The sequence below is a fragment of the Staurois parvus genome, unplaced genomic scaffold (assembly GCF_062004578.1).
Source record: "Staurois parvus isolate SC_StPar_1 unplaced genomic scaffold, SC_StPar_1.0 ptg000275l, whole genome shotgun sequence".
NCBI lineage: Eukaryota > Metazoa > Chordata > Amphibia > Anura > Ranidae > Staurois > Staurois parvus.
The window spans coordinates 3,543,060-3,570,418 of NW_028318071.1; the positions used below are offsets into that span (position 1 = coordinate 3,543,060).

At 37.9% G+C, this 27,359-nt stretch overlaps 1 protein-coding gene and 1 long non-coding RNA gene across 7 annotated transcripts in view; both read right to left on the reverse strand.

The window, feature by feature from the left end:
- LOC149459085 (latent-transforming growth factor beta-binding protein 3-like) overlaps nucleotides 1–27,359 on the reverse strand; it is a 999,560-nt gene that overhangs the window by 509,696 nt on the left and 462,505 nt on the right. For 5 of the 6 annotated variants that reach the window (XM_089681663.1, XM_089681665.1, XM_089681661.1 and 2 more), the window contains exons 15-17: nucleotides 2,340–2,459; nucleotides 1,626–1,754; nucleotides 1,351–1,518 (exon numbers count right to left, since the gene is read on the reverse strand). In XM_089681663.1, coding sequence (XP_089537789.1) covers nucleotides 1,351–1,518; nucleotides 1,626–1,754; nucleotides 2,340–2,459 — 417 coding nt within the window. The remainder of the gene's footprint in view (nucleotides 1–1,350; nucleotides 1,519–1,625; nucleotides 1,755–2,339; nucleotides 2,460–27,359) is intronic. The other variant, XM_089681666.1, reaches the window with a different exon arrangement.
- Nucleotides 18,353–26,561, reverse strand: LOC149459088 (uncharacterized). Its single transcript, XR_016313359.1, has 2 exons — nucleotides 25,847–26,561; nucleotides 18,353–18,549 (listed from the first exon to the last, which is right to left on the reverse strand). It is a non-coding gene; the product is annotated as an uncharacterized LOC149459088 (long non-coding RNA).

Sequence of the window (27,359 nt, forward strand, 5' to 3'; positions counted from 1 at the left end):
TCGGAGCAGTTTGGCTCATCACTACCTACAAATATGAGACCAAATACTGTATGTACACAAAACCATTGCATTAAATGAGTACTTATTGTTAGGGCAATGATTGTACAGAATGGAAATTGGTGCCATGTGAATGGTTTTTGCTGATTAAGTAGAGATAAGCCAATATCAAAGATATTGTGCACAGCTACTGAAGAGATATTGGGAAAAGCAACCCATAGCACACTGGGTAGAAAAAAATGTTTTAAACTGATTCTAAAGGCTGAAGGTTTTTTTTTTTACCTTAATGTATTGGCTGCATTAAGGTAAAAAACCTTCTGAGTGCAGCTCCCCCCAGCAATGTGTATGAGAGCAGTTGCTCTCTCTGCTCTCTCTCCTATTGACTCAGAAACAGCAGTGGGAGCCATTGGCCTCCACTTCTGTCAATCACAGTCAGTGAGGAGGGAGCAAGGGGCAGGGCCGATCTGTGCGCTGTGTGTGTATGGACACACAGAGGTGGCTTGGGAGTGAGCACACAAGAGTGTCCCCATAGCAAGTGGCTTGCTATGAGGGTACTCATGGGGGGAGGAGCCAGGAGCACCAGGCGGGGACTTCAAAAGAGGAGGATTGGGGCTGTTTTGTGCAAAACATTGCACATAGCCAGTAAGTATAAAATGTTTGTTATTTTTAAAAAAACAATGTTTACAATCACTTGTAACAAGGTGTTAGCCTTTTCTTTTGTTCTTATTTAATCCTAGTTATTACACTTAAGAAAACTATGCACAGTGCATACTTCAAAAGTAAAGTATTTTAAATTAACGTTTAAGTTATGCATTTTTAATTGCTCCCCTTCTCTCCTCTCCTGAAAAGAAAATGTGCACAAATTCTATGTACTCTCTCCTCACTCCAGTGTTGTCCCTAGCTTTATCATTGAGCCTCTTCAGCCAGAATGAAAGTCAGCATCAATCTACCCATTTTCTGTGAGCACAGCCTTTTATTTACACACCTCCTGGGGCTGTGCCATCATGCAACCTGGGCTTATAGTACTCCCAAACTTAGCAGTGCTCAAATGTCATTATGTGAGTGCAGTTCAGTCCAGGAGAAAGGCTGCCACTAAGAAAGAAATTGGAAAATCCATAATGTTACCAAACTGGTTAGGTGAAAGCAGGAAAAAGGTATGTTTAGAATTTTTTTTTGTTTAAAAAATATCTGCGGGGGCTCTAGTGGTGGAGATAGTCACTTTTGCTCAAGATAGCTAGAGCCTCGTAACCTTATGTTATAGTCACTTTACAGAGCAAATATCCAAACAAATAAATTTAGATATACAGATACAGTACACAATGAGAAAAATAGAATTAAATAATTTAGGTGTACCTGAGCTGTGCACAGGGCAAGGAAAAATCTCACAGTGGTCACCCCATCCTGCCCCCAAAGAACAACAGCACTGCTCTTTTGTTACATTTACAGCAAGAACACTGTCACAGAACAGAGTGTCATCCAGACTCAGAAAGCAGTCTCGAAGATCAAGTCCACGGGAAACTTCTTTACAGGAGACAAACAAAGAGGATATATGAAAAACAAGTTGGCTGACACAGTTGGTGAAGTTTTATCTATTTATCTAGCAATCTAATATTACATAGGACACCCACCCTCACATTTCTTGTGGTCTTCAGTAGGTGCAAAACCAGGGTCACAGATACACATATATGATCCATCTAGATTCTCACACTTGCCATGAGGTGAACAGATTTCTGAGAACAGGGAACATTCATCTATTTCTGGAGATGTAAAAATCAATAAAGTATGAATGAAAATCACGTATAAAAAAATAATATTTTCATGAAACATGATTTTAAAAATACCATTGATACTCAAACCATTTTGTAAATTAACATTCAATTTTTTTGCAACCAGCTAGGATTTTCTAAACCTGCCCTAAAAAATGTGTTCTTTCGCAACCATGGCACCAACACAAATTTCCCAGAATTTTCATTCTCCTGTTTAAGCAATTGGATGTTTTTCTTCCATAAGCTTGTACAATGTTTCTGGTAACATTTCAGGCATCTCCTTGCTGTCCTTAGTTTTACAGCAGTAAGCCTCTCATCTTGGGTGACAAACTTGTCAAGAACTTTACACATCTCCAATGATGCTAGGGATACTGCTTTACACAATGATTACAGAAGGTAGGCCCTACCACTTAGCACGAACACTCTGGAAATACAGCGCAATAGCCAATCAGTACCAAATGTACAGATGCAAGTAAAAGTCTGCAGTAATACTTTCTAAATATTTACAAGGGATATAGTTGACCTAGACATGATTTTTGTTATTTCAGTTTACAGATAGCGTGCTCAATAAATTACCTTGACATGTATGTTGATTGTGCAGTCTATAACCTGGAGGGCACACACATCGGAAGGAACCAGGGGTATTTATACACTGTCCTCCTATACATGGCTGTAATGTTGCACACTCATTTATGTCTGAAAAATATACATAGGTCAAAATGTCACTAAGTTCTATTTAGTAGTTATAATAAGTTATGATTATACTGCCAATTGCTGTAATTAATGTATTACATTGCTTACTTATCTCTGACCTATCTCAGATCTGGTTGGCAAGGAAAGTGTGCTACCACATAAATAAACTTAGACGTATAAACCACATTATGTACAAGGATTATTCTTCAGGGTCTTTACTGCTTTTTATATACATTTTACTGTACTATAACTTACACGTGCAACAATTCTTAAAGTGGCAAAGGCTCAAGGTTTTTTACCTTCATGCATTCTATGCATGAAGGTAAAAAACCTTCTGTGTGCAGCAGACCCCCCCAATACTCATCTAAGCACCCTCTGGATCCAGCTCTGTGCACTGGAGTCTTGGCTATCCCAGGACTCCCTCTTCTCATTGTCTGACACAGAAATGGGAGCCATTGGCTCCCAATGCTGTCAATCACAGCCAGTGAGCCAATGAGAAGAGAGAGGGGTGGGACTGAGCCACGTCTCCTTGTGTGAGTGGACACACACGGAGCAGCGGGTACCCCTATAGCAAGCTGCTTGCTGTGGGGGCACTCAACAGGAGGGAGGAGCCAGGAGAGCCTACAGGGGACCCACGAAGAGGAGGATCCAGGCTGCTCTGTGAAAAACCACTGCACATTGCAGGTAAGTATAGACATGTTTGTTATTTTTTCTTTGAAAAAAACAATCCTTTAGAATCATTTAAACAGGTCCATTTTTAAATATCAACTTGGAAATGTACAATATATATATATATATATATATATATATATATATAGACCCTAACAAAGAAAACATACAGGACTTTAAAGGTACCAAACAAATAACATTTAACACGTGAATAACAATATGTGATTTTATATAATGTTGTTATAATTTGGTACCTTTAAAGTCCTGTAGCGTTTCTTTGTTGGGTCCTGTTATATATATTCCTCAGTTTAGGATGTGGTACCCTTAATAATATCATAAGTATAGATATGTCCCCTTTTTCCTCTTTTGGACTGTCTCTTGAAAAATGTACACTTCCACTGAGGAATCATTACACTATCACAATGTACTGTATGTTTTCAACTAGCTCCTAGACTCCAGACTGATTCAAATTCTCAATAAACTGCATCTTTTGCACCTTCTACCTAACCTTTTAATATGGCCTCCTAATCACAATAGGCATATATAATAAATATCATTGATTCAGATTAAAAATTATATTACTGCTGATGTCACTCTGATGATACCTGGTCACTCCCATGCCCAGTGTCATAAAGGTGTCTCCCCTTGCCTGTTAGGAAGATGTGAATGTGCTCTACACCTCAATATAGTATCATGCATGGTACAACGTGCTTTCATTCCCACAATAGTAGCTGAAGCCCATCAGTCTACACCTGGGCTTAGCAATAAACAAATCAAATTCACCAAGAGCCATGCTTTTTATTAATGCAATAAGCCCTCTATTTTGGCACATTAGCTGACATACTCACAGCAAATGTTGGAGCAACAAAGAAGTGGGTCACAACACAATTGTGTATTAGCCACTTAACTACCTGATATTGGGTAAAACTGAGCCATCAGGTGCTGCACTCTCCTCTCTTCCCTTTTGACTCATGGTCTCCCCAGAACCTCACCAGCACAGGTAAATCAGGTCACAATCCCAAGTCACCTCAAACCTCATCTTCTCTGTGAAGAAACTCAGCAGCTAAGCTTTATGGGTACATCTATTTCTCCTCAATAATGATATTAGTATTGAAAGGATTACAAGTCCTGTCATGTAAATCTGTTTTACTAAAATGTAAAAGCACTTAAAACCATAGCCTACCATACACATAGGGCTTTCTACGTAGCTACTGAGCTGGCATTGCAAGCAACAATAGGGATGAGCAAACTGGGCAAAGTTCAGTTCGCAGGAAGTTCAGTAAACCCAGGAAAAAATGTGCTAAACCCAAACATAGCGCTGAACCCATGTATGTAAACAGAATCTTTTAATTTTTTTCTCTGAATTTTTTCAAGACCAATTTTACAAACCTTTGTTAAAAAATCGCATAGGTAGCTGGGAACTAGCATGGGGAACATGTACCAATGCAAAGATTTTTTTTAACACTGTTAAGCAGGGAGAGGGTCTTTTAATGAGTTTTGAAGGGCAACATTAAAAATATACAAACCTTTTAAATAGCATGCTTTGAGGATGCCTTAAACCTACATGTGGCATTGCTGATTCAACTCTTTTAAAAGTGACATTTTGTGTTTGCAATCAGTGGTTGGGGCTCTGTGATTTAGTGGCAGTAGCACTAATGCTTCTAATTGACAAATCCACACTGGCTTCTTTTTGTAAAAAAAAGGGGGATCTATCATTTAGCAGTGGTATGTGTAACAATTATGCACAATAGAGATATGGAAGCTGTACACGACAGCCATCTTGTTAAGGTCTCAGCATTTTGGTTTCATGAGCAGTGTTCCTATTCTTCCCCCTACCCCTATTTAAACTATGGAATTTATAGCTGTAACTTTTAACAAACTTCAGAAGAGCCTCTTATCGTAATTAAAACACAAATAGATGCCAACTTACAGGGCTGTAAACAGCTAATTAGTCTTGGCAGGATGTCTTTTTTCCTTGAACCATGGAAAACACTTTCCCCTGCCCTATCATAAAACAATAATAACTCAGTCCACCCGTCACACATGACTATTCCACATGTAACAATTCCACATACAAGTCATAAAATTCAACAGGAATAGGTCAATATATACCAAATATTAGGTATATATTTGAATAGGGAATATTATACCGAACAAATCAAGGTCATACATGACTGTAAGCACATAGGAAAGGGGAGAAAGCTGTTTGGTATCCCTGGGTTCAAAATATAATTCTGAATAATAATCTGCCAGTTGCTAGAATACCACCTACACATACTGGAAGTTATTAATATTAATATGAAACTGTAGTTGGGACTTGGTCATAAATTTGGTGACCTGCTAGCACCCATCCCCTAAATTGGATGATTGGTCAGTTGTTCTCAGGCGACAACCCTTTGATATCATACAAAAGAGACTGACCGGATCTAGTAAAGAAGCTCTTGTTTAACATCAATCAATGGACATCTTAACGGACTTGAGAGCCAAGGCAACGTTTTTGCTCGGATAATTGGACTCTGCTAAAACCCGGACTTTGCAAGTATTCTGCCTTCTTAACTCCTTTCTTTTATTTGTCTTTTGCTTTATTGTTCTCTTTATGTCTTTGTAACATAGTTTTCTGTAAATATTTTAATTGCACCATGTTGACCTCTTTAGTAATAAATCCTATTTTGAAAAGTGTTGAAACTGTCTCTAAAGCTTTTAATGCAATCTAAAGAATCCCTCTCTCTTGAAGAGTGCTACTGATAATAATCCTCTGAATATACTGGTCTGTGGTGACAGTGTGTGTTGCAGACATTTATGCTAAAATCATAGTGTTATTGCTAGGATTTTGAGTTTCTTCCTTCTCTGTAACAAGACAGTGGTGGCAGTTTGAAGGGTTAATAGCATAATTCACCTAAACCAGTGACAATCGCTCTCAGGCTGCTGGCACGTAAGATTGTGGCCCTGCGAGCTGGAAAATCTTTGTGTAGGGTGCAGCTGAGAGTGGCATTGTTACGCAAGTGACAGCGCGGTGTGAGATTAGCTGGTTCTTTGTCACAAGTTGGGCAGGGGTCTGGCACCATGTTACATCACATATTGGTTGGCAGCGCACATTGGGTTAGTTCTGCATTAGAGCAATCAGTGCAGCATTAGGAATTAGCTCTGCACTGAAGGATTGTAACCTTTGTGGAAACATTCCTTAGAGACAAGTGGTGCATAGTTTTGTTTTTTTTTAAAGAGACATACAGCAACAGCTCCTTCCTATCTCTGCTTTCTGTTCTATCTTTTCTTCTTGCAATAATGCCTGGTTTATCAGATTACAAGAGAATAACCAAAAATGATTTATGTGCTGAGTGTGAAGCAAGAGGAATTGACATCGGTGGCAAGAATCGTGAAAGGTTGATTCATGTCCTACAGGAGTATGATATCAGGGCAGACCAGAACCTGGGAGAACCTGAAACTGAAGGTCCAGATACGTCCGCGCAGGATGGGCAAACAGAGACTGACACTGGAGTACCACAGAATGTCACCTCTATGCTACAGCATGAGCAGGCCAGCACCAGAGTGCCTGTAACTGGCATAGACTCTCCTCAAATGCAGGAAGCCCTGAGGCGCATCAGGGTTACAGATCCTCTGGCATACCTGCAGTTTCTGGAACGCCAGGCTGAGAGTGAGGAACGCCAGGCAGCGGCTGAGAGAGAGGAACATCAGGCAGCGGCTGAAAGAGAGGAATGCAGGGCTGCAGCTGAGAGAGACTGCGCAGAGGGAGCCTGTGCCCCGACACGAACTAGAGATTGCTATGCTCCAGCCACAGCGACAGGCTCAGAACCTCGGGTCTCTAGAGCACAGTATGCATAGGGATGGATTTCAGGTTCAGGTTGAACAAGAGTTCAGCAAACAAGTGAACACACTGTCATACTTGGCCAGTTTGTATACCCACCCAAACTTCAGCTGATGTAGCCAGGCTGTCAGTGGTGGTAAGAATACTGCTGCTAAATAAAATGACAGATCCATGTTGGCTTCTGTTTGCAAATGGGTTGGTGGGGATCTTGGGTGACATCATTGAGTAAATATGGTCATGACCATAATTGGTTAATGGCATCACCCAAGGTCCTGCTTGCAGTGAGTACCTGTGTTTGCGAGTCATTGTGATAATGAGTACATACTGTAGATCTACATCACTGGGCAATGTCACTGACATTAAATTATTTTTTTTTCTTATAAGGGCCATTTTTATGGGGTGGGTGGGTGGTTTATTGACTATTTACAATTTTTTTGAATGAACAACAAAATGGACTGTATGTACCTCTTACTCAATCAACTAAGGAAGGGCTAGATATCTGGGGTCCTCCTTATTACAAAACTGCCTTCCAAATAGTGAGAAATTCCACCCCACAGGTAGGGGGGGCCTGCACACTTGCTGCCCCTCTCCCATCTTTCCTGGTCAGCCAGGCTGTAAGAATTTTCAGGGGCACCCTAAGGCTTAAGCTCACATTCTGTCCCCCAAAGGGGATGTGAGGGATTGTGTGTGGGGACTTATCAGTATCTGGAATACCTTTAAAGTAAGAAGGCCCCCAGATACTCAGCCCCCCCCCCCCCAGGTAAATGAATAACCCCTTGTTATGCATTTTAAAAAAATGTAAACAGTAAATAAAAAGCAAACCTTAGTAGAAAAAACAGAAACAATTGCCAATGATGTAAATCCAAAGTCAACCACTTTGCCACCACAATGACCCACTACTCCTGACAATCTTTACCCATTGCTGCTCCCATCACAAATAACAAATCCCTATGGAATTATGTATATAAACAGCCAGCAGGGATCCTGAGTGTTGCCCTTAAACAAATATGGTCATGACCATATTTGGTCAATGATGTCATCCAAGATCCCCCTCTGGCTTGTTTACAAACAGAAGCTACCACGGATCTGTCATTTCATTTATCAGTGGTAGTGCTACAGCCACTACATTACAGAATTCTGTCTACATTAGCCACAATTTTGGGTAATTGGGTGAAGTATGACTAATTTGCTTAGCTATTTGATAACTTGCAAACAGGCTGCGTTTGGGTTAAACTCATGTTTAACACATACTTTATCCCTATTCATTAATCAGTTGAATCCTCTTTCAAGTTAACCTTTCCACTGCTGGTTGTAATACATAAATAGTCTAACACACATACTGCACATCTCCCTTCATGTTAACCATTCCGACTCCATAGGTTTTTCCAATAGCCGTAGACATACAGTTGTGTTCAAAATAATAGCAGTCAGACATAACTAACCTGATCAATCACTGTTTTTGGTAGAAATGATATTTCCACATGGCAATTAATTTACTAGCAGGTGTAGTAGAGTAATTGAAATCCAACAGACCCAACAGTCATGACATGCATGCTGCTGATTCTGTGTAATTGAATCACTAATTGAAAAGGGCATGTTCAAAATAATAGCAGTGTGGAGTTCTATTAGTGAGGTCATTCATTCTTTGAAAAACAGGTGACAATTATTGCCTTTTTTAAGGAAGGAAGGCAGCAAATGTTGTACATGCTGGTTACAGTGTATTTCTCTCTGAAATTCTGAGGAAAATGGGTCATTCCAGACATTGTTCAGAAGAACAGCGTACTTTGATTAAAAAGTTGATTGTAGAGGGGAAAACATATAAAGAAGTGCAGAAAATGATAGGCTGCTCAGCTAAAATGATCGCAAATGCTTTAAAATGGCAACCAAAACCTGAAAGAAAGCGATAAACTACCATTCGAATGGATAGAAGAATAGCCACAATGGCAAGGACTCAGACAACAATCAGCTCCAGGAAGATCAAAGAAGGTCTAAAGTTACCTGTGAGTACTGTTACAATAAGAAGACGCCTATGTGAAGCCAAGCTATCTGCAAGAAGCCCCCGCAAAGTCCCACTGTTGAAAAAAAGACATGCGCTGAAGAGGTTACAATTTGCCGAAGAGCACATTGACTGGCCTAAAGAGAAATGGCGGAACATTTTGTGGACTGATGAAAGTAAGATTGTTCTTTTTGGGTCTAGTGGCTGGAGACAGTTTGTCAGACGACCCCCAAACACTGAATTCAAGCCACAGTACACTGTGAAGACAGTGAAGCATGGTTGCGCAAGCATCATGATATGGGGATGTTTATCATACTACGGTGTTGGGCCTATTTATCGCATACCAGGGATCATGGATCAGTTTGACTACATCAGAATACTTGAAGAGGTCATGCTGCCTTATGCTGAAGAGGAAATGCCCTTAAAATGGGTGTTCCAATAAGACAATGACCCGAAACACACCAGTAAACGTGCAACATCTTGGTTCCAGACCAACAAGATTGACGTTATGGAGTGGCCAGCCCAATCCCCGGATCCCAATGCATTTGTGTGTATGGAAATAAAAGCTATTAGGAGGATTTTGAGCTTTATTCACTTTTTTCAACACACTGCTATTATTTTGAACACAACTGTATGTACCTCTCAGATTTTAAATAAACAATAAGACAAAAAAATAAGAATCACACCAAAAACAACATAAACAATCATCATCTAAGTGTATATAACAGAAAGGTATTTACACATATTAACCATCTGTTAAAAATACAAATTTTAAATGTGTGTCATTAACTATCATCAAGAAAACCAATCAGTTATAGAATTTATTCAGTTGGGTTTCAGTGTGTCTAGCTTATGAATCCAGCATGTTTTTATATTTGATACCTCCTTTTTTATATTAGGTTCTAACCAGAATTTTTCTCCTTTCCAACTGGGACACTGTAATTGTCATTTGTATATTGCATATACAGTATGTTTACCAATTCTGGCTGATTCTGTCTCCTATAAAGCCACAGAATATTTGTCTTGGTTGGTGAAACTTTCCTCCTTATTTTGTAAATGTGCTTTGCCTCTCTGCTGCTATACAGTCTTCTCTTCCCACTCTCACAGGCTTTGCTGAGACAGCGGGAGCCATTGGCTCCGACTGTTGTCTATACAATCCGGTCTATGGACACAGGCAGCGTGGCTTGAGATAGAGCCCGCAGGTGTGCCACAATAGGAAGCTACTTCCCACGGTGGCGCACCAAGAATAGGAGGAACCAAGAGTGCCAGTAACAGACCCGAGAAGACGAGGTTAGGGGCCACTCTGTGCAATTCCATTGCACAAAGCAGGCAAGTATAACATGTTTGTTGTTTTTTTTTTTAAATCCATTGCAATCAATTTAAAGTGAAATGAAAACCTCCGCCATTTTTTCTTAATTGGGCCCTAGGAGTTTTTAGCCATAATGTTCTGGAAGCACAGCATATTATCACATTATGGCAGAATTACATTGCCTTTGACACCCTCCAGAGCTGTGCTGCCAGTGCAGTTTGATTCCACTTTAATATAGCAAACCCAATTTGTGTATTTGGTAAATTGTTTTGTTATTTGAAGCAGCATTCCACTTCTTTTATTCCTTTTCCATGATGACAATGAATGATGGTGTACAGCGACATCTACTGGAACCACATGTATATAATTTTGCTATATAGATCTAAAAGTCATAAGTGAAAAATGTAAATAACAAAGATATATTAAATACAATTAGAGACAAAAATTACTAGCAAAATAAAAATGGATGAAACTGATCTTAATTGTTTTCTTGATAATAGTTAATGACATGTTTAAAATGTGTATTTTAAATGGCTAGGGTTAATGTGTGATAACACCCCTCTGTTACATAGATGATAATCTTTTATGTAGTTTTTGATATGGTCATATTTTGTTTTAAAAATCTGAGAAATACTGTATGTATTAATGGGACTGAGAATTTATGGAATGTGAGTGGTTAACTTAATGGAAGATGTACATGTGTTTGACTGTGAAGAGATAACAAGGAAGAGTTAATGCGAAGGAGAATTGAAAGCCAATCTCTAGGCAAAACTGTTTTTCCAAATAGCTAGCAAGTCTGCTATCTGGGTCCCTTGCCACCTGTGTTTCTGCATGCAGAGAACTAGTAATCCATCAATGCAAATGTGTATGCTCTGGCCATTTCCCAAAAGTCATCCTTTGTTGACTCCACTGCTAGGACTTTTTGTCCAGGTCCAGCCAATAGGATGTGCCCTTGTCATGCAGAGAGTGATGTGGGCACCGAAAGAAGAACCCCATGCAGAAGAGATTTTTAGGAGTAGAAAGTAAAAAGGTGTCATTTGTAGATCATTATTTTTATTTTGCTATTTTAATTAGTGTGGCAGGAATTGTGAAATTTTGGCATTGATTTGAAAATATGACTGATCATGCCAAAAAATGCTCTTTTATTGAAGGATGATGATCATATGAAGCCATTTATTATCAAATGGTTGTTTGGCTCCTTTTTAAATCATAATGATAACAGAAATTGCCCAAATTGCCCTGATTAAATGTTTCCATCCCCTGGAATGTTTGGCCTTGGTACAGACACACAAGGTGACACACGTGGGTTAAAATGCCAATTTTAGATTAATGTCCCACATCTGTGGCTTTTTAAATTGCAATTAGTGTCAGTGTATAAATAGTTAATGAATTTGTTAGCTCTTACCTGGAAGCACTGACTAGGCTAGATACTGAGCCATGGGGATCAGAAAAGAACTGTCAAAAGTCATGCATAACAAGGTAACAGAACTTTATAAAGATGGAAAAGGACATCAAAAGATGTCCAAAGCCTTGAATATGCCAATCAGTACTGTTAAATTACCTATTAAGAAGTGGAACGTTCGGGTATCTCTTGATACCAAGCCAAGGTCAGGTATACCAAGAAAGATTGCAGCCATAACTGACAGAAGAATTGTCCAGGATTCAAAGAAAAACCCACAGGCAACCTCAAAAGAAATACAGGCTGCTCTGGAAAAAGAGGGTGTGGTTGTTTTTAGGGAGCATAATACGGTGATACTTGAACAAACATGAGCTGTTTGGTTGAGCTGCAAGAAAGATGCTTTTACTGCACCAATGCCACAAAAAAGCCCAGTTATAATATGCCTGACAACACCTTGACATGCCTAACCAGGCCTTCTTGTGTCATTGATACAGTAAAGGCTTCTTTCTAGCACCTCAACCATGCAGCTCATTTTTGTTCAAGTGTCATCATAATGTGCTCCTTCAGAACAACCACACTGTCTTTTTCCAGAGCAGCCTGTATTTTCCCTGTGGTTACCTATGGGTTTCCCTTTGTATCCCGAACAATTCTTCTGGCAGTTGTGGCTGCAATCTTTCTTGGTCTACCTGTACTTGGCTTAGTATCAAGAGGTCCCTGAATTTTCTACTTCTTAGTGGAAGTGATGACTGGCATATTCAAGGCTTTGGACATCTTTTTATGTCCTTTTCCATCTTTATAAAGGTCCATTACCTTGTTATGCAGGACTTTTGACAGTTCTTTTCTGATCCCCATGGCTCAGTATCTAGCCTAGTCAGTGCTTCCATGTAAGAGCTAACACACTCATTGACTATTTATACACTGACACTAATTGCAATTTAAAAAGCCACAGATGTGGGACATTAACCTCTAATTGGCATTTTAACCTGTGTATGTCACCTTGCGTGTCTGTACCAAGGCCAAACATTCCAAGGTATGTAAACTTTTGATCAGGGCCATTTGGGTGATTTCTGTTATCATCATGATTTAAAAAGGAACCAAACAACTATTTGATAATAAATAGCTTCATATGATCATCATCCTTCAATAAAAGAGCATTTTTTGGCATGATCAGTCATATTTTCAATATCAATGCCAAAATGTCACGATTTCTGCCAGGGTATGCAAACTTTTGAGCACAACTGTATATAAGGCCTTATAATATTTCTTAATACTTTAGGCAGTTGTTATGTTATGTTGCAATAATTTTAACAAATGGCCAGCAAGATGAAAAATTTGTATGACTTTATTGGATCACACAAAATCAGCAAAAGTACAAAATATGATTAAATACAAATAACAATCAAAGACATAAAAGTGTAATACAAAACAAAATGTATACAAGTAAAATAAGGTACTATTCAGTGTGTATGTGTCTGTGTGTGATGTGTCTGTAAGCTCTTTGTTTGTAAGAGTACTTCTTTTGTGTATGGGACTTCCCTAGCATCCAGCTGCAACCCCCTAATTGGAATGCAATTATTTCTTACAATTTTGAGACGTTGCCAATAATTTTGTCCAGTCCATTTTTGGGGTTTTTGTGGAATGTGTAAAATTTGGCTTTTTGTTTCTCCCCTTTTTTGTGCCATACCAATACAAACAAAAGAAATAAACATGAGAATGCTTAAACATTTATAACTGCATCAATTTTCTGGGTGAAGTGGTGCATTATCTGACAGAAATGCAGGTGCCAATATTTTTGACCATGACTGTATATTACATCTATTCATTTTTCATGCCCCACTGAAAAATATGATTTTCATCATATTTTTATAATCTAAACTATTCACCTCATTTGTATCACATTCACACAGGTTTTGAAGTAATTGTTCCAAATGTTTCACTCTCTGATCTTAAGTCTGCAAGGCTGGAATTAAAATGAACATTACTTTTTACTATATTCACAAAATTCAAACCATTCATGTTCTATCTCTTGTACTTTTACTTGTATTTTTTTAAATTATATCTGCCTTCTGAAGTTCTTCATGTAACTCTGTTAATAAACATCTGTCCTATTGAATAACATCAACCCATCCTTTGCATGGAAATTCATCTGCTTAAAATGGAAGTAAAGGGTTGTAACCCTGCCATTTCCATGTCCCATTGGAGAGATTTCCCTTCACTTCCTGTTTCATAGCCAAAACACGTAGTAAGAGAAAATTTCTTCAAAGTGGAGGAATCCCTGGTTGTCATAAGGATCACCAGAACTAGTAATCCCATTAAAAGATTTCCCCTCTCTTCCGGTATTTTCATTCACCCTCGGTGATAACAGTAAACAGGACAAACGGAGGGCACAGACAGCACTACAAAACCTGACAGGTGTTCTAATCCCTCTGTGCTCTATCCAAAACTAAAATAAGTTTAGTTTTTATTTCTACATTAACCACGTCAAGTCCGGACACTTTCACCCCTTCCTGTCCAGGCCAATTTTCAGCTTTCAGTGCTATCACACTTTGACAGACAATTGTGCGGTCATGCAACACTGTACTATGAATTTTTTAGCATTTTTTTGAGACAGATAAAACTTTATTTTGGTGGTATTTATTCACCACTGGGATTTTTATTTTTTTGCTATATAAATGAAAACATTCAAACATTTTGAAAAAAAGTATTTTTCTTATAAAATTTTGCAAATAAATAATCTTTCTTTATAAGTCTTGGCCGAAATGTATTCATCTATCTTTTTAGTAAAAATAAAATAACCCAAATTAGTTTATAACCAAAAATTATAATTTTTCAATTTTTTTTTTACATTTTTAGTTTTTTTTTTTTTATATTATTTGTTTTTTTTAACATACTGTCACCCTAGTAGTACAGTGTCACCATAGTGACACTGTACTACTTGTGGGGGATGATGAGGATTTTTTTTTTTTTTTACACTGATTGCTTTACACCCATAAAGGCTGTAAAAGCAATAATTTCTCCTCTCTGGCTGCAATCCTGCAGCCATTGAGAAATGCTGTGATTGGTCACAGCTTGTCACATGGTGCAAGGTTGTTGTGAATAGCCTTGTACCATGTGACCTCTGTGATCATTCACAGATTTCACAAGTAGTAAGCAATGATGTCAGGAAGTGATCACATGATCAGGACCTCACACAGCGATCGGGCACTGAATCGCGGTGCCGCTCGCTCCTAGGGAGCACGCACAGGCAGAGAAGCCGAGAGGACATTTATAAAAAGGCCACCCTCTCCTCCACTGCTCCCGTCCGTCGGTTTATATACATGGGCCAGAAGGGAAGTGGTTAAGATATGTTTTAATGTGTGTGAAGAAAACTCACATTTCTTTTAAGAATGTTAGCTATATTAATTTTCACTTCATTAACTTTCAGTAACGGAGGTCTCTTCCTATACAATACAAGCCTTGACAAATGTTCTCTGTATGCACATAGGACAAGAAATAAGCCCTAATTCTTTATGTGCCTTACATTATTTGAAAACAGGCTTTAATGTTTCCTACATGGATAACTGAGTCAAATTATCTTTTAAATTTTTATATTCTTGTTGTGCACAACGTATGATTTTGAAAACAAGAATCATATACACTCTTATCCTGATTAGGGAAACATATTACTTTAGAATGAAGATGAAAGCACACTAAAACATTTAAATGTTCCAATTCTAAAATGTCTCTATCTAGAGCAAAATACATATACTGCAACTGATAATATATCAGCTATGTATCGTTTACAGGCAATCCTAGGGTAATGACTGAAACTAATATTAGTTCTTTTTCTGTTACAGGAATCATTAGGGTACTGTATCATTCTTCTTGACTACATCCTATCCATTTATTCATCTATAAATCTGTATGATGTTTAAAAAACTCATATTTTCTGGGTAAACCCAGTTATTCCATTTTGTGCCACCTTAAAATTAGTGGACTATTCTGTCTGGATCTCTAAGTGTGCTCTAATTAAATGGTAATGCTGTTCATACACAGGACATCAAACTTTCAGTAACTTGTCTTGAAAATGAGTGATTGTTCTATTATTGTGGACAATTTTATTATGATTTTTGGTATATGATTGGAATTCATTTGTGCATTTATAGATTTATTTCCCACTAAGCCACCTGTTTCATGATTAAAGATTAACGCGTTGATATCTATGCTGTCTGTAAGGCAGCCTTTAGTACCAACTCCTTACAAAATTCCTCCTACAATACCTTTTATAAATGTTAAACTTCCATAAAAGAAATCTGGTTAAGAATGTTCTAATCTGAAAAGGACTTGCAGGAATAAATATTTTATTGATAAACAGACTCAACGGGACACTACAATAACATTTTCACTAGAAAATTTTTGGGATAATTTCCTAATCTTGTGCAGCATTCATATATATACCTGTATCATTTATATTAGAACTTTTATGGTGATAAATACCTTTATAATTAGTCCAATTCATATTCTCACAAATATTTTTTTTAATTACATTTGTTGTACCATTGAAGAGACTGACCAAGAATTAATTTCAATAATTACATATCTTTTTAGGAAATGTAAGAATTTTGAGGCAAGCATATTTGTGTACCACACATCAAATGTAATTAATCTTTTCCTTCTATAATCTTCAAAGATTGTGGTGAAACTTTTATTTATGGAATAATCAAATCTACTATTGTGATAATTATTTTGCTTGTTACTTGAACTGAAGCTCTTGTTATTTGAAAATCCAATACTTTGTGTATAATTTTGTTTCATTCCCATTTATATTTAGATGTTTTAAAGTTAAATAACTTCCTATGAATTTTAAATGATTGTGTCAAAATAAACACATTCTGTGCTTAATTTTTTTTGCCTTGATATATATATATATATATATATATATATATGTATGTACAGTTGCATGAATTGGGCATAAAATGTGCTCTGAACGTCATCTAAGTCACAACAATAGAAGAACACAGTCTGCTGAACATAATACTACACAAACATTAGATGATGCCATGGTTTAATTGCACATAAAATGTAAACATTCACTGTGCAGGGAGGAAAACGTATGTGAAACCTTCGGACTTTACTGGATGACCCTCCTTTGGCAGCAATAACCTCAACCAAACGTTTCCTGTAGTTGCAGAACAGACCTGCACAACGATCTGGAGTCATTTTGGACCACTCCTCTTCACAAAACTGTTTGTGTAGCAAAATTCTTGGGATGTCTGGTGTGAATCGCTCTCTTAAGGTCATGCCACAGCATTTCAATCGGGTTGAGGTCAGGACTCTGACTGGGCCACTCCAGAAGGCGTATTCTGTGCTGTTGCAGCCATTGTTTTGTTGAATTACTTGTATGCTTTGGGTCATTGTCCTGTTGCATCACCCATCCTCTGTGGAGCTTCGGTTGGCGGACAGATGGTCGTACGTTTTCCTGCAAAATGTCTTGATAAACTCTGGAATTAATTTTCCCATCAATGACAACAATCCGTCCAGGCCCTGAGGCAGCAAAGCAGCCCCAAACCATGATGCTCCCTCCGCCATGTTTTACAGTGGGGATGAGGTTTTGATGTTGGTGTGCTGTACCTTTTTTTCTCCACACATAGTGTTGTGTGTTCTTCCCAAACAACTCAATCTTGGTTTCATCTGTCCACAGTATATTTTGCCAGTAGTGCTGTGGAACATCCAGGTGCTCTTTTGCAAACCTCAAACGTGCTGCAATATTCTTTTTGGACAGCAATGGCTTCCTCCGTGGTGTCCTCCCATGTACTCCATTCTTGTTTAATGTTTTCCTTATTGTAGATGTGTCAACAAAAATGTTAGCATGTGCCAGAGATTTCTGTAGGTCTTTAGTTGACACTCTGGGATTCTTCTTTACCTCATGCAGCATTCTGCGCTGTGCTCTTGCAGTCATTTTTACAGGACGACCACGCCTAGGGAGAGTAGCAACAGTGCTAAACTTTCTCCTTTTTTTAGACCGTCTGTCTTACGGTGGACACATGAACATCAAGGCTTTTGGAGATACTTTTGTAACCCATTCCAGCTTCATGCAAGTCAACAATTCTTGATCGTAGGTCTTCTGAGAGCTCTTTTCTGCGAGGCATGGTTCACATCAGACAGTGCTTCTTGAAACCAGTAAACCCAAAACAGGTGTGTGTTTTTTAAGGGCAGGACAGCTGTCAGCAACACATCCAATATCATCACACTGATTGGAGTCAAGGTTGGCTCACTCCTGGCTCCAATTAGCTCTGGGAGAAGTCATTAATCTAGGGTCTCACATACTTTTTCCTCCCTGCACTGTGAATGTTTACATGTTATGTGCAATTAAACCATGGCAACATCTAATGTTTGTGTAGTATTATGTTCCGCAGACTGTGTTCTTCTATTGTTGTGACTTAGATGAAGTTCAGAGCACATTTTATGCCCAATTCATGCAAAACTCCACGTAATCCCAAGGGGTTCACATACTTTTTCTTGCAACTGTAAAATGCTATCTCTCCTGACTAAATTATAGAATAATTGTCTTTTAAACCTTCAGAACCCTATGTTTATTAAACTGCATTCCCATGTACCAGTCTTGCTATCATGCACATAGAATCTCAAATTTTGTTTTTTATTATTGATTGTACGTGAATGTCATCAGGTTTTGAGAAAATCAATTCAGTACAAAACCAAAGCTGTATCAATTTTCTCTTTATTAAATCTTGTTGTGTTACGATAGTCTTGTGTTGTCACTAAAGAAAAGTGTCCTCAGATGGTGAATTTTTTCTCCTTATTACTTCTCTCTTCTCTTTGTTCTTTTTGAATCATCTTTTGTTTTCTTCTTTTTTGTAAAGTGCATGATCTCTCCATTCCTGAATTCAGAAGCTATTTCTGAAAAAGAAGTACAGCGTCATTATCTTAGCATAAATAATTTTTATTAGTCAGTGTGAACTCACAATTTTTTGTGGTCTATGGGCATTTTCACAAAATTGAGAGGTTTTTCGATTTGTATCCTAACTCCTAGATTGTCCAAAATTTTGAAAGGCCCTTCCCAATGACTTTTCCATGGTCTGTTTTTCTGAAAACATTTATCATGAGCTGTCCTCCATTTCAAACTTTGAGGAGTGTGAAGGTACTGTTCTCTGCATGTGGGAAGCTGCATGCAGAAAGATAGTGTTCCGATTGTCTTGAAACATCTGCAGGCACATTGTTTTAATAATTGCTCTGTGGTGTAGCTAGAGAAGGTTTATGTGGGAACACAAGTGACATTTTTCATCCTGTCAGCAAATGGAGAATACTGTGTTGTTAAAGTTGTAGTACTTCTGATTCTCATCAACCCATGTAGATGAAATGGCACATGAAATTCTCGTGTTTCAAAAAAAAATTTCCTGCATGATTTTACATATAATGTAGGATGCCGTAATCATTGTGGACACTTGTTGGAATTCCCCAGACTGGGAAGACATGAAAAATTAACATTTTTGCAGTTGCCAGTGCACTATTGTTAAGAACAGGCAAAATTTTGATCCATTTTACAAAAACAAAGCATCCTCAATAATCAGAGCATATCCAAGTCCTTTTTTTCTGTTGACAATGGCACTATATAATCAAATTGTAATGTGGACCATGAACCACCAGCAGGAGGAGTTCTCTGTAATTAAGACTTCTGTCCTTTTGGTCTGGGATTCACATGAGCACAGATGAGGCAAGACCGAATCACATTCTTCATAGTTTCTTCCATCTTTTTCCAGTAAAATTTCTCTTTGAGAAAACGTTACAATTTTTGCTTACCTAAGCGGATTAAACTTTCATAACTGTACTTTGTGAAATCTATCTGAAAATATTTAGGCACAATAAAATGCAGAACCCTATTTAATGTGGTGTTAGACCCAAACCCAAAAATGTATTATATTGAAGTTTACTAATCCTTAGATGTGGTGGCTGCATTAGTTTTCTTTTTTCTAGGCTTTTTTATTTTATTTTAACCTGGTAATCTGGCCAGTACCACACTTCCTGTATTAGAGTGCCTCCACTCTGGATGAAGAAGCATAGGGGGCACCTATGGACCTTGTTAGTCTGGCAGGAGGGGAGTGTTAGATGGACTAACAGATTTAGATACACTAACAAAGTGAAGCCACACTCCAGCTCACACTGCAGTTACACAAGCAGTCACAGCAACCATTTTTTTTTATTTGGGGGTAAAGGTTTTGCATGAATTAATAAAAGCTCATGCAGCCATCACATCTAAGAATTGGTAAGCTGCAATATAATTAATGTTTACTTTTGTGTTAAACACTGCTTTAAGTTATTACACAAAATTCAGTTTTAACAAGCAGAAGATGATTAACCCGTGAAGCGGAAAGAAATTAATACCTTTCTGTAAATGAGGGGATCTGTGCATCTATCTTCCTAACTGCATTAATGGAAATTGGCTCAGACTGAATCACTCGACTCTCCTTTTCTAGAGTGCTGGTAATTTAACAACTGCTGAGATTTTTATCTTCATGTTTAAAAACTGATCCTAGATTTTCCTTGTGCACTCAAACCTTTTTAGCAACACTTACAAAACCTCTTCACTTTCAGATTAGTAAATAATCAATAACAGATCGTATAACATATTGACTGTGAACAAAGATTGCTTATGGACTTCTGTTCTCTTTCTTATCTGCAGCTAACACTGTCTTGACTGCAAGGTCTTCCCACTGAACTTTAAACTGTCCTGATAATTTTTGTAAAACACAGTATCAAGAACAATCTGCAGACAGGTTCATCATTTGAGGAAGCACATATCTGCTATTGTGGTTAATCTGTATTTGCTTAGATGATTATGCCAACAACCGTTTGATAAAATATTATTGAAAATTCTTGATGATTTCCTCAAGAAGAAATTTTAGAGCTTACAAAGTGATTTTGAGTCCCTCAATGTGTTTAACTGCTTTTACATAATGACGACCCACCAAAAGCTTTAAAAAGAATCCTAAAATACACCCATTTCCTCCTTGCTTTTAAAGAAACAAGTTTCAAAAGCTTTTTACAGAACTTCACTCCAAGGACCAAATCAATTTTCTGCATTGTTTTTCAAAATATCATACAAGGATTTGCCTTTCTCAGCAAAAGATTCCATAAAATCTCTGGAAAAAAAGTTCCTTGCAGAAGAGTGAACAACTCTGCTAAAAGGCTTAAATGTTCTTCTTCGGTTTGTATACTGAGCTGAAGATAATCAACAGATTGCAACAGACAATCTGATCTTAAAATTAGTGACAATACCTAAAGCCTGGTGAAACACAACCAGAGCAGTAGTTCTTGAGGCAGTTGAGTAAAGATATATTCCTGGTTTTGAAATGTAAACGCAATTTGTATTGACAACCCTTGGCCAAAGGCATTGAATAGAATCTATCTGCAGTACCAGTCACCAACAACACCTTGGTCTTTGCATTCAGTGGAGATATGATATATGGAGTCTCTGCAACAATTTAAGGACAATTTGGGGGGTATTTATTCAGCATTTGAAGGGCTACCAAAAGTCTGAACGTGCTAGGGCCATCATGTTTAGCTACTACCCATTAACAATTTGTCATTAGATTTCCTTTCCTGATTAACCTCTTGGTGAAGAACTTCTTATATGACAATTGATAACAGTTTAATCAATTCTGCTTGCAATCGATACTATATTTGTGTTACAGGACAGCTTCAGTACCTTGAAATAATCCTATTTCATTATTCTGCTGGCTCCATTGGTTTTGTGTATTTGTATAAATTGTTTAAATCAAGATTGTCACTGTTATCTGGCTATTTATGACCTGCCCAACAGATATTATTAATTTTGCTGTAATCTGGAATATGCCATCCATTTCTGGTCAACAGTCCTCAGGAAGGATGTGCAAGAACTGGATAGAATTCAGAGAAGGGCAACAAAACTAATATGGGGACTGGAAGACCTCAGTTACGAGGAATGACTGCAAACATTAAACTTATTCTCTCTGGAGAAGAGACGCCTGAGAGGAGATATGATAGCGATATACAAATATCTTAATGATTCTAGTATAGAGAATATATTTTTGAGTCTCAGGGAGTGTAAGAATACATGGATCCACTGAATGAAATTGGAGGAGAAGCGGTTTAACCTTAAACTGAGAACACACACACAGGTTGAACTGGATAGACTGTTGTCTTTATTCACCTTTACCAACTATGTAACTATGTATACATCTCTACATACTGTACCAAAAAAAAAAATCCTGTCTTATTAAATCCCACAAATGTGCAAACTAATGATCCTGGTAACAATGGCAATCTTAATCCTTTCACAGATAGTTGTTCTCCAGTGTCAATCAAACGTTTAATTTTTTTACATTTTTTTTTTTAGGCTTGGGAAGGTGGAAAGATAGTGCTGAACCCACAAGGTTATACATTTTGTGTTGCTATCCAATAGTATTGCAATTATGTTGTTTTAAGTTATCTGGTTACTGGGAAGGTAGCTTTTACACCCCAGCAAATTTCCATAAATTCCTTGGTTTAATGCTAAACAGCAGAAAGAAGAGCTTAAGTGGCACACCAATGTTTAACCATTCAGATGTCATTTTATTCCAGTGATGGCCAAAGGAACAAAGGTCTAAAGAGTTTCAAGGGTTCAAACCCCCTTCCCCCCTCATCAGACTAGGAAAAACATAAGGAAATTTCTATATCAATAAAATATCACTTTCTCAAGGTCACCAAAGGCCATGCCAATAACATTGGATATATAACAATATAAAAATATTAAATATATAAGGACATAGGAATAAAAAAAATATAGGGGTCAAATTAAAAGAAAAAAAATTACAAATTTTTATTCTCTTCCCTAAAATAATGAAAAAATGCTTGATGTCTTAGCGGTTGGCACTTCTGCCTTGTAGCACTAGGATCATCAGTTCAAAATCCAAACAGGACACTACCAAAGACGTGGCTTGTCGTTTAATTTTCTCCTGTATATATTGGCCTTAGTATGTATATGTATAAATATATATACTGTATATACACAGAAAATAAAATGTATAGCAAATTAATGTTTAAAGATTACCTTTAAAATGTACCAATTATACAAATATACTTGCAAAGTTTCCTTTAGAACGCATACAGCCTATTTGCCTTTGTAAATCAATCCCCTAGTATGATATTCCTATACACATTTTACTCATTCGTGAATGCTTCTTAGTTATTTAATTTGTTACTTACTTGTGTTATTAATGTAGACATTTCCTTATATTTTTCTTTATCCCTCAGCTTTGACATAGGGAAATCCACATTTGTCTAGATAAATGGAGCTACATAATCTAGCTCCATTTAAATGGAGCTACATAATCTAGACAATGTGAATTTAACTCCCTTCAAGGGAGGGTGTCGGAAGTAATCCTTCTTTATCAACAGTAACTGCTTGCAAGTCCTTTACATTCACATCATTGTTGGTTGACCATTCCCTGGTCTGCTTTATCAGTGGTGCATAGGGTTAAATTAATTTTGTTTCATTTGGACAAGAAGGGGGAATATACAGTGGGGCAAAAAAGTATTTAGTCAACCACCAATTGTGCAAGTTCTGCCACTTAAAAAGATGAGAGAGGCCTGTAATTGGCATCATAGGTAGACCTCAACTATGAGAGACAAAATGAGAAAAAAACTCCAGACAATCACATTGGCTGATTTGGAAAGAATTTATTTGCAAATTATGGTGGAAAATAAGTATTTGGTCACCTACAAACAAGCAAGATTTCTGGCTCTCCTGTACCTTCTTCTTTAAGATGCTCCTCTGTCCTGCAATCATTACCTGTATCAATGGCACCTGTTTGAACTTATTATCAGTAAAAAAAAAGACACCTGTCCACAACCTCAAATAGTCACAATCCAAACTCCACTATGGTGAAGACCAAAGAGCTGTTGAAGGACACCAGAAACAAAAATTGTAGACCTGCACCAGGTTGGGAAGACTGAATCTGCAATAGGCAAGCAGCTTGGTGTGAACAAATCAACTGTGGGAGCAATAATTAGAAAATGGAAGACATACAAGACCACTGATAATCTTCCTCGATCTTGAGCTCCACGCAAGATCTCACCCCGTGGGGTCAAAATGATCACAAGAACGGTGAGCAAAAATCCCAGGACCACACGGGGGGACCTAGTGAATGACCTGCAGAGAGCTGGGACCAACGTAACAAAGGCTACCATCAGTAACACACTATGCCGCCAGGGACTCAGATCCTGCAGTGCCAGACATGTCCCCCTGCTTAAGCCAGTACATGTCCGGGCCCGTCTGAAGTTTGCTAGAGAGCATTTGGATGATCCAGAAGAGAATGTCATATGGTCAGATGAAACCAAAATAGAACTGTTTGGTAGAAGCACAACTTGTCGTGTTTGGAGGAGAGAGAATGCTGAGTTGCATCCAAAGAACACCATACCTACTGTGAAGCATGGGGGTGGCAACATCATGCTTTGGGGCTGTTTCTCCACAAAGGGACCAGGACGACTGATCCATGTACAGGACAGAATGAATGGGGCCATGTATCGTGAGATTTTGAGTGCAAACCTCCTTCCATCAGCAAGGGCATTGAAGATGAAACGTGGCTGGGTCTTCCAACATGACAATGATCCCAAACATACAGCCCGGGCAATGAAGGAGTGGCTTCGTAAGAAGCATTTCAAGGTCCTGGAGTGGCCTAGCCAGTCTCCAGATCTCAGCCCCATAGAAAACCTTTGGAGGGAGTTGAACGTCCGTGTTGCCCAGCGACAGCCCCAAAACATCACTGCTCTAGAGGAGATCTGCATGGAGGAATGAGCCAACATACCAGCAACAGTGTGTGCCAACCTTGTGAAGACTTACAGGAAACGTTTGACCTCTGTCATTGCCAACAAAGGATATATAACAAAGTATTGAGATGAACTTTTGATATTGACCAAATACTTATTTTCCACCAGAATTTGCAAATAAATTCTTTCCAAATCAGCCAATGTGATTGTCTGGATTTGTTTTCTCATTTTGTCTCTTATAGTTGAGGTCTACCTATGATGCCAATTACAGGCCTCTCTCATCTTTTTAAGTGGGAGAACTTGCACAATTGGTGGCTGACTAAATACTTTTTTGCCCCACTGTAGTTCATGAGAAACAATGCAATTCTCCTTTCCCAAATTCTTTGTCTGAATGTCCTTTAAAATTTCTAAAGCAAATGCAAGTGGTATGGTACCTGAATTTCTTGATCAAAGCATTCATCATTGCTAAATTTTCCTCATCAATTCCCATAGCCTTTTTGTATAATTGAGAATTTATTTCTGCAGTCATCATTATCTGAAGGTCTATAGGATTCAAAAATGTCCACAGTTAGACATTCCTCTCCAGACATGCACAGCAACAGTTGATGCAGTTTATCTAGCTCATTGCTATGAATTTTCCTCTCCATCATCATAAATAATCAGAAACTAGGGAAGCCTTCATCAAATATGACAGGGCACCTAGGATTTAAAGTGATTGTGTTGCTCATCTGTCAAATCAAATCCATCAGTATATGATTCAAAAGCATCTGCATTATGGAATGTGTCAGCCTTTGGGTCATACGTTGGGATGCTTTTAAAATTTTTAAATAGCCGATGATGGATCTGCAATATAAAATATGATGCCTGATCCAATACATTTGTGTGTATTATCACACCAACATATTCATATTCTTCTTCTTGTATTTCACAGGTTTCTGGGACGTAAGATGATTGCACAGCATCTGATTGAATCTGCCTTTTTCCCACTTTTCAACATGACCATCTGTTTGATATCATTTTGCATTTTTGACAATAAGTTCTACGTTTTTTTTCTTCAGGATTTTCAATGTAATCACCAAGCATTTCACAGTTTGGACAATTAGAACTTCAGGCAAATCATCATGCATTCCTTCACTGAATACAGACACACATTCTGATTCAAAACACAAACAACATTCAATGTAGACAATTTCAAATAAATGTTCATAGCTTTACTAGATCCAACACATTTCTGAGCATTTTCTTTAATTTATTTACTGTAAATCTTGATTTTTTTATCCAAAGATTAGCTTAACAACATTGCACATTCATGTTACGTTGTGTACAAGAGGCATCCGAAAAATGGCTAGACAAATCTATAAATTCCAATTGGCCCTCAGTAGCTATTGAATTAATACATTTAATTACTCACCAAATGTAGATGGTTTTCCATTTGCATCCAGCTCTGTTTCTCTTGCCACTGAATTCCCCTGATCACTGCATGGTACTGCTGGTCAAATACAATGGCCTTGATCCAGTTTCTACGATCTCCTCCCAAAACTTTGGCAGTCAGTTAGCAGACTAACGCGGTCTTCTCCCCCTTTTAAACAAGTGAGGGATGCACCAAAACAAAAAATGTACATGGATGCTGAGCTAGCTAATCTATTAGATATAAAAACACTTATAATATCTCTTAGTCTTCGTCACCAAAGGTACAAAAGTAAGAATAAATACAAATAACAATCCAAGGTACAAAAGTGAAATGCAGAGAAAAATGTATAAAAGTAAGTATGAGTTAACTGTAGGCATGTGTGATGTGTCTGTAAGCTTTTTTATGTAAAACGTCTGGGTGTAAGTGGCTTCTCTCACACCCAACTGCTACCTCCTAAAGTGTGGTACACTCTAGAAGTTTTTTCTGTTAAACCCAATGGGCTGAATTAGAAAAAAAACTGAGACAGTGCCATAATAACACAAGTGATGTTAGCACGGCAACACTGCCAACGCTGATCGGATGCTGGTTTTCCAGCATGCCAGTTCAACAAAAGCCAATATTAAGACGTGATTCTGTAGAACAGCCAGCTGTACACAGCCTGAAAGTTGGACAGTTCTTCCCAAACTGTCCATTTTTGGACGATTTTTGGCCCATATATACCCAGCTTAAGTCTCCTGTAATTTCCAAAGCTAAGACAAACCTTTATTAAATCTAAATTGATATCCTTCATTATATGAATAACACATTACATTAAATAATGACATTCTTAGACATGTTTATATAGTTACAATTTTCTAGAATAAATCAAAATTAGGAATTCATTACATATGGTCTCTAAGAAATAAAAAAAAAAACTTGTCCTAATCTTCAATCAAATCTTGAGAGCGGTCTGTTTACCTAAGCTGGCTGAGACCCCTAAGACCACTCAAAATATATTATATATAATTAACACGCTGAGTCAATTAACTTTAGAATAGTCCCAATTCATCCATTCAAACTCAAAACCATAAACCAGTACATATTTCCCCCCCAGTATAGATCTCCACTTCCAGTACATATCTTCCTCCAATACAGCTTCTCAAACTAGTATAGTTTCCCAACATACAGATCTCCCCAATTCCTCAGTACAGCTCCACTAGTACAGATCCTTTGGCTGTATATAGCACCCTTGTGTGACAATCATGGTGTCAGACCCCAGCCCTTCTCAACGAACTCGTGACCGAAGGACTAGCCAATTTAAAACCGCGCTGTCACGTGCGTAACAATGTCACGCCCAGCTAATGGACCACAATCTGTGTACCTGCAGCCTGGGAGCGATTCTTACTGGGTCAGGTTAATTATGCAATTAACCCTTCACACTGCCACCACCTCCTTTTTGTACAGAGAAAGAGGAAATTTGACAATATCAGCAATAACACTATGATGTTTGAATAATCGTTTGTATACACAATGT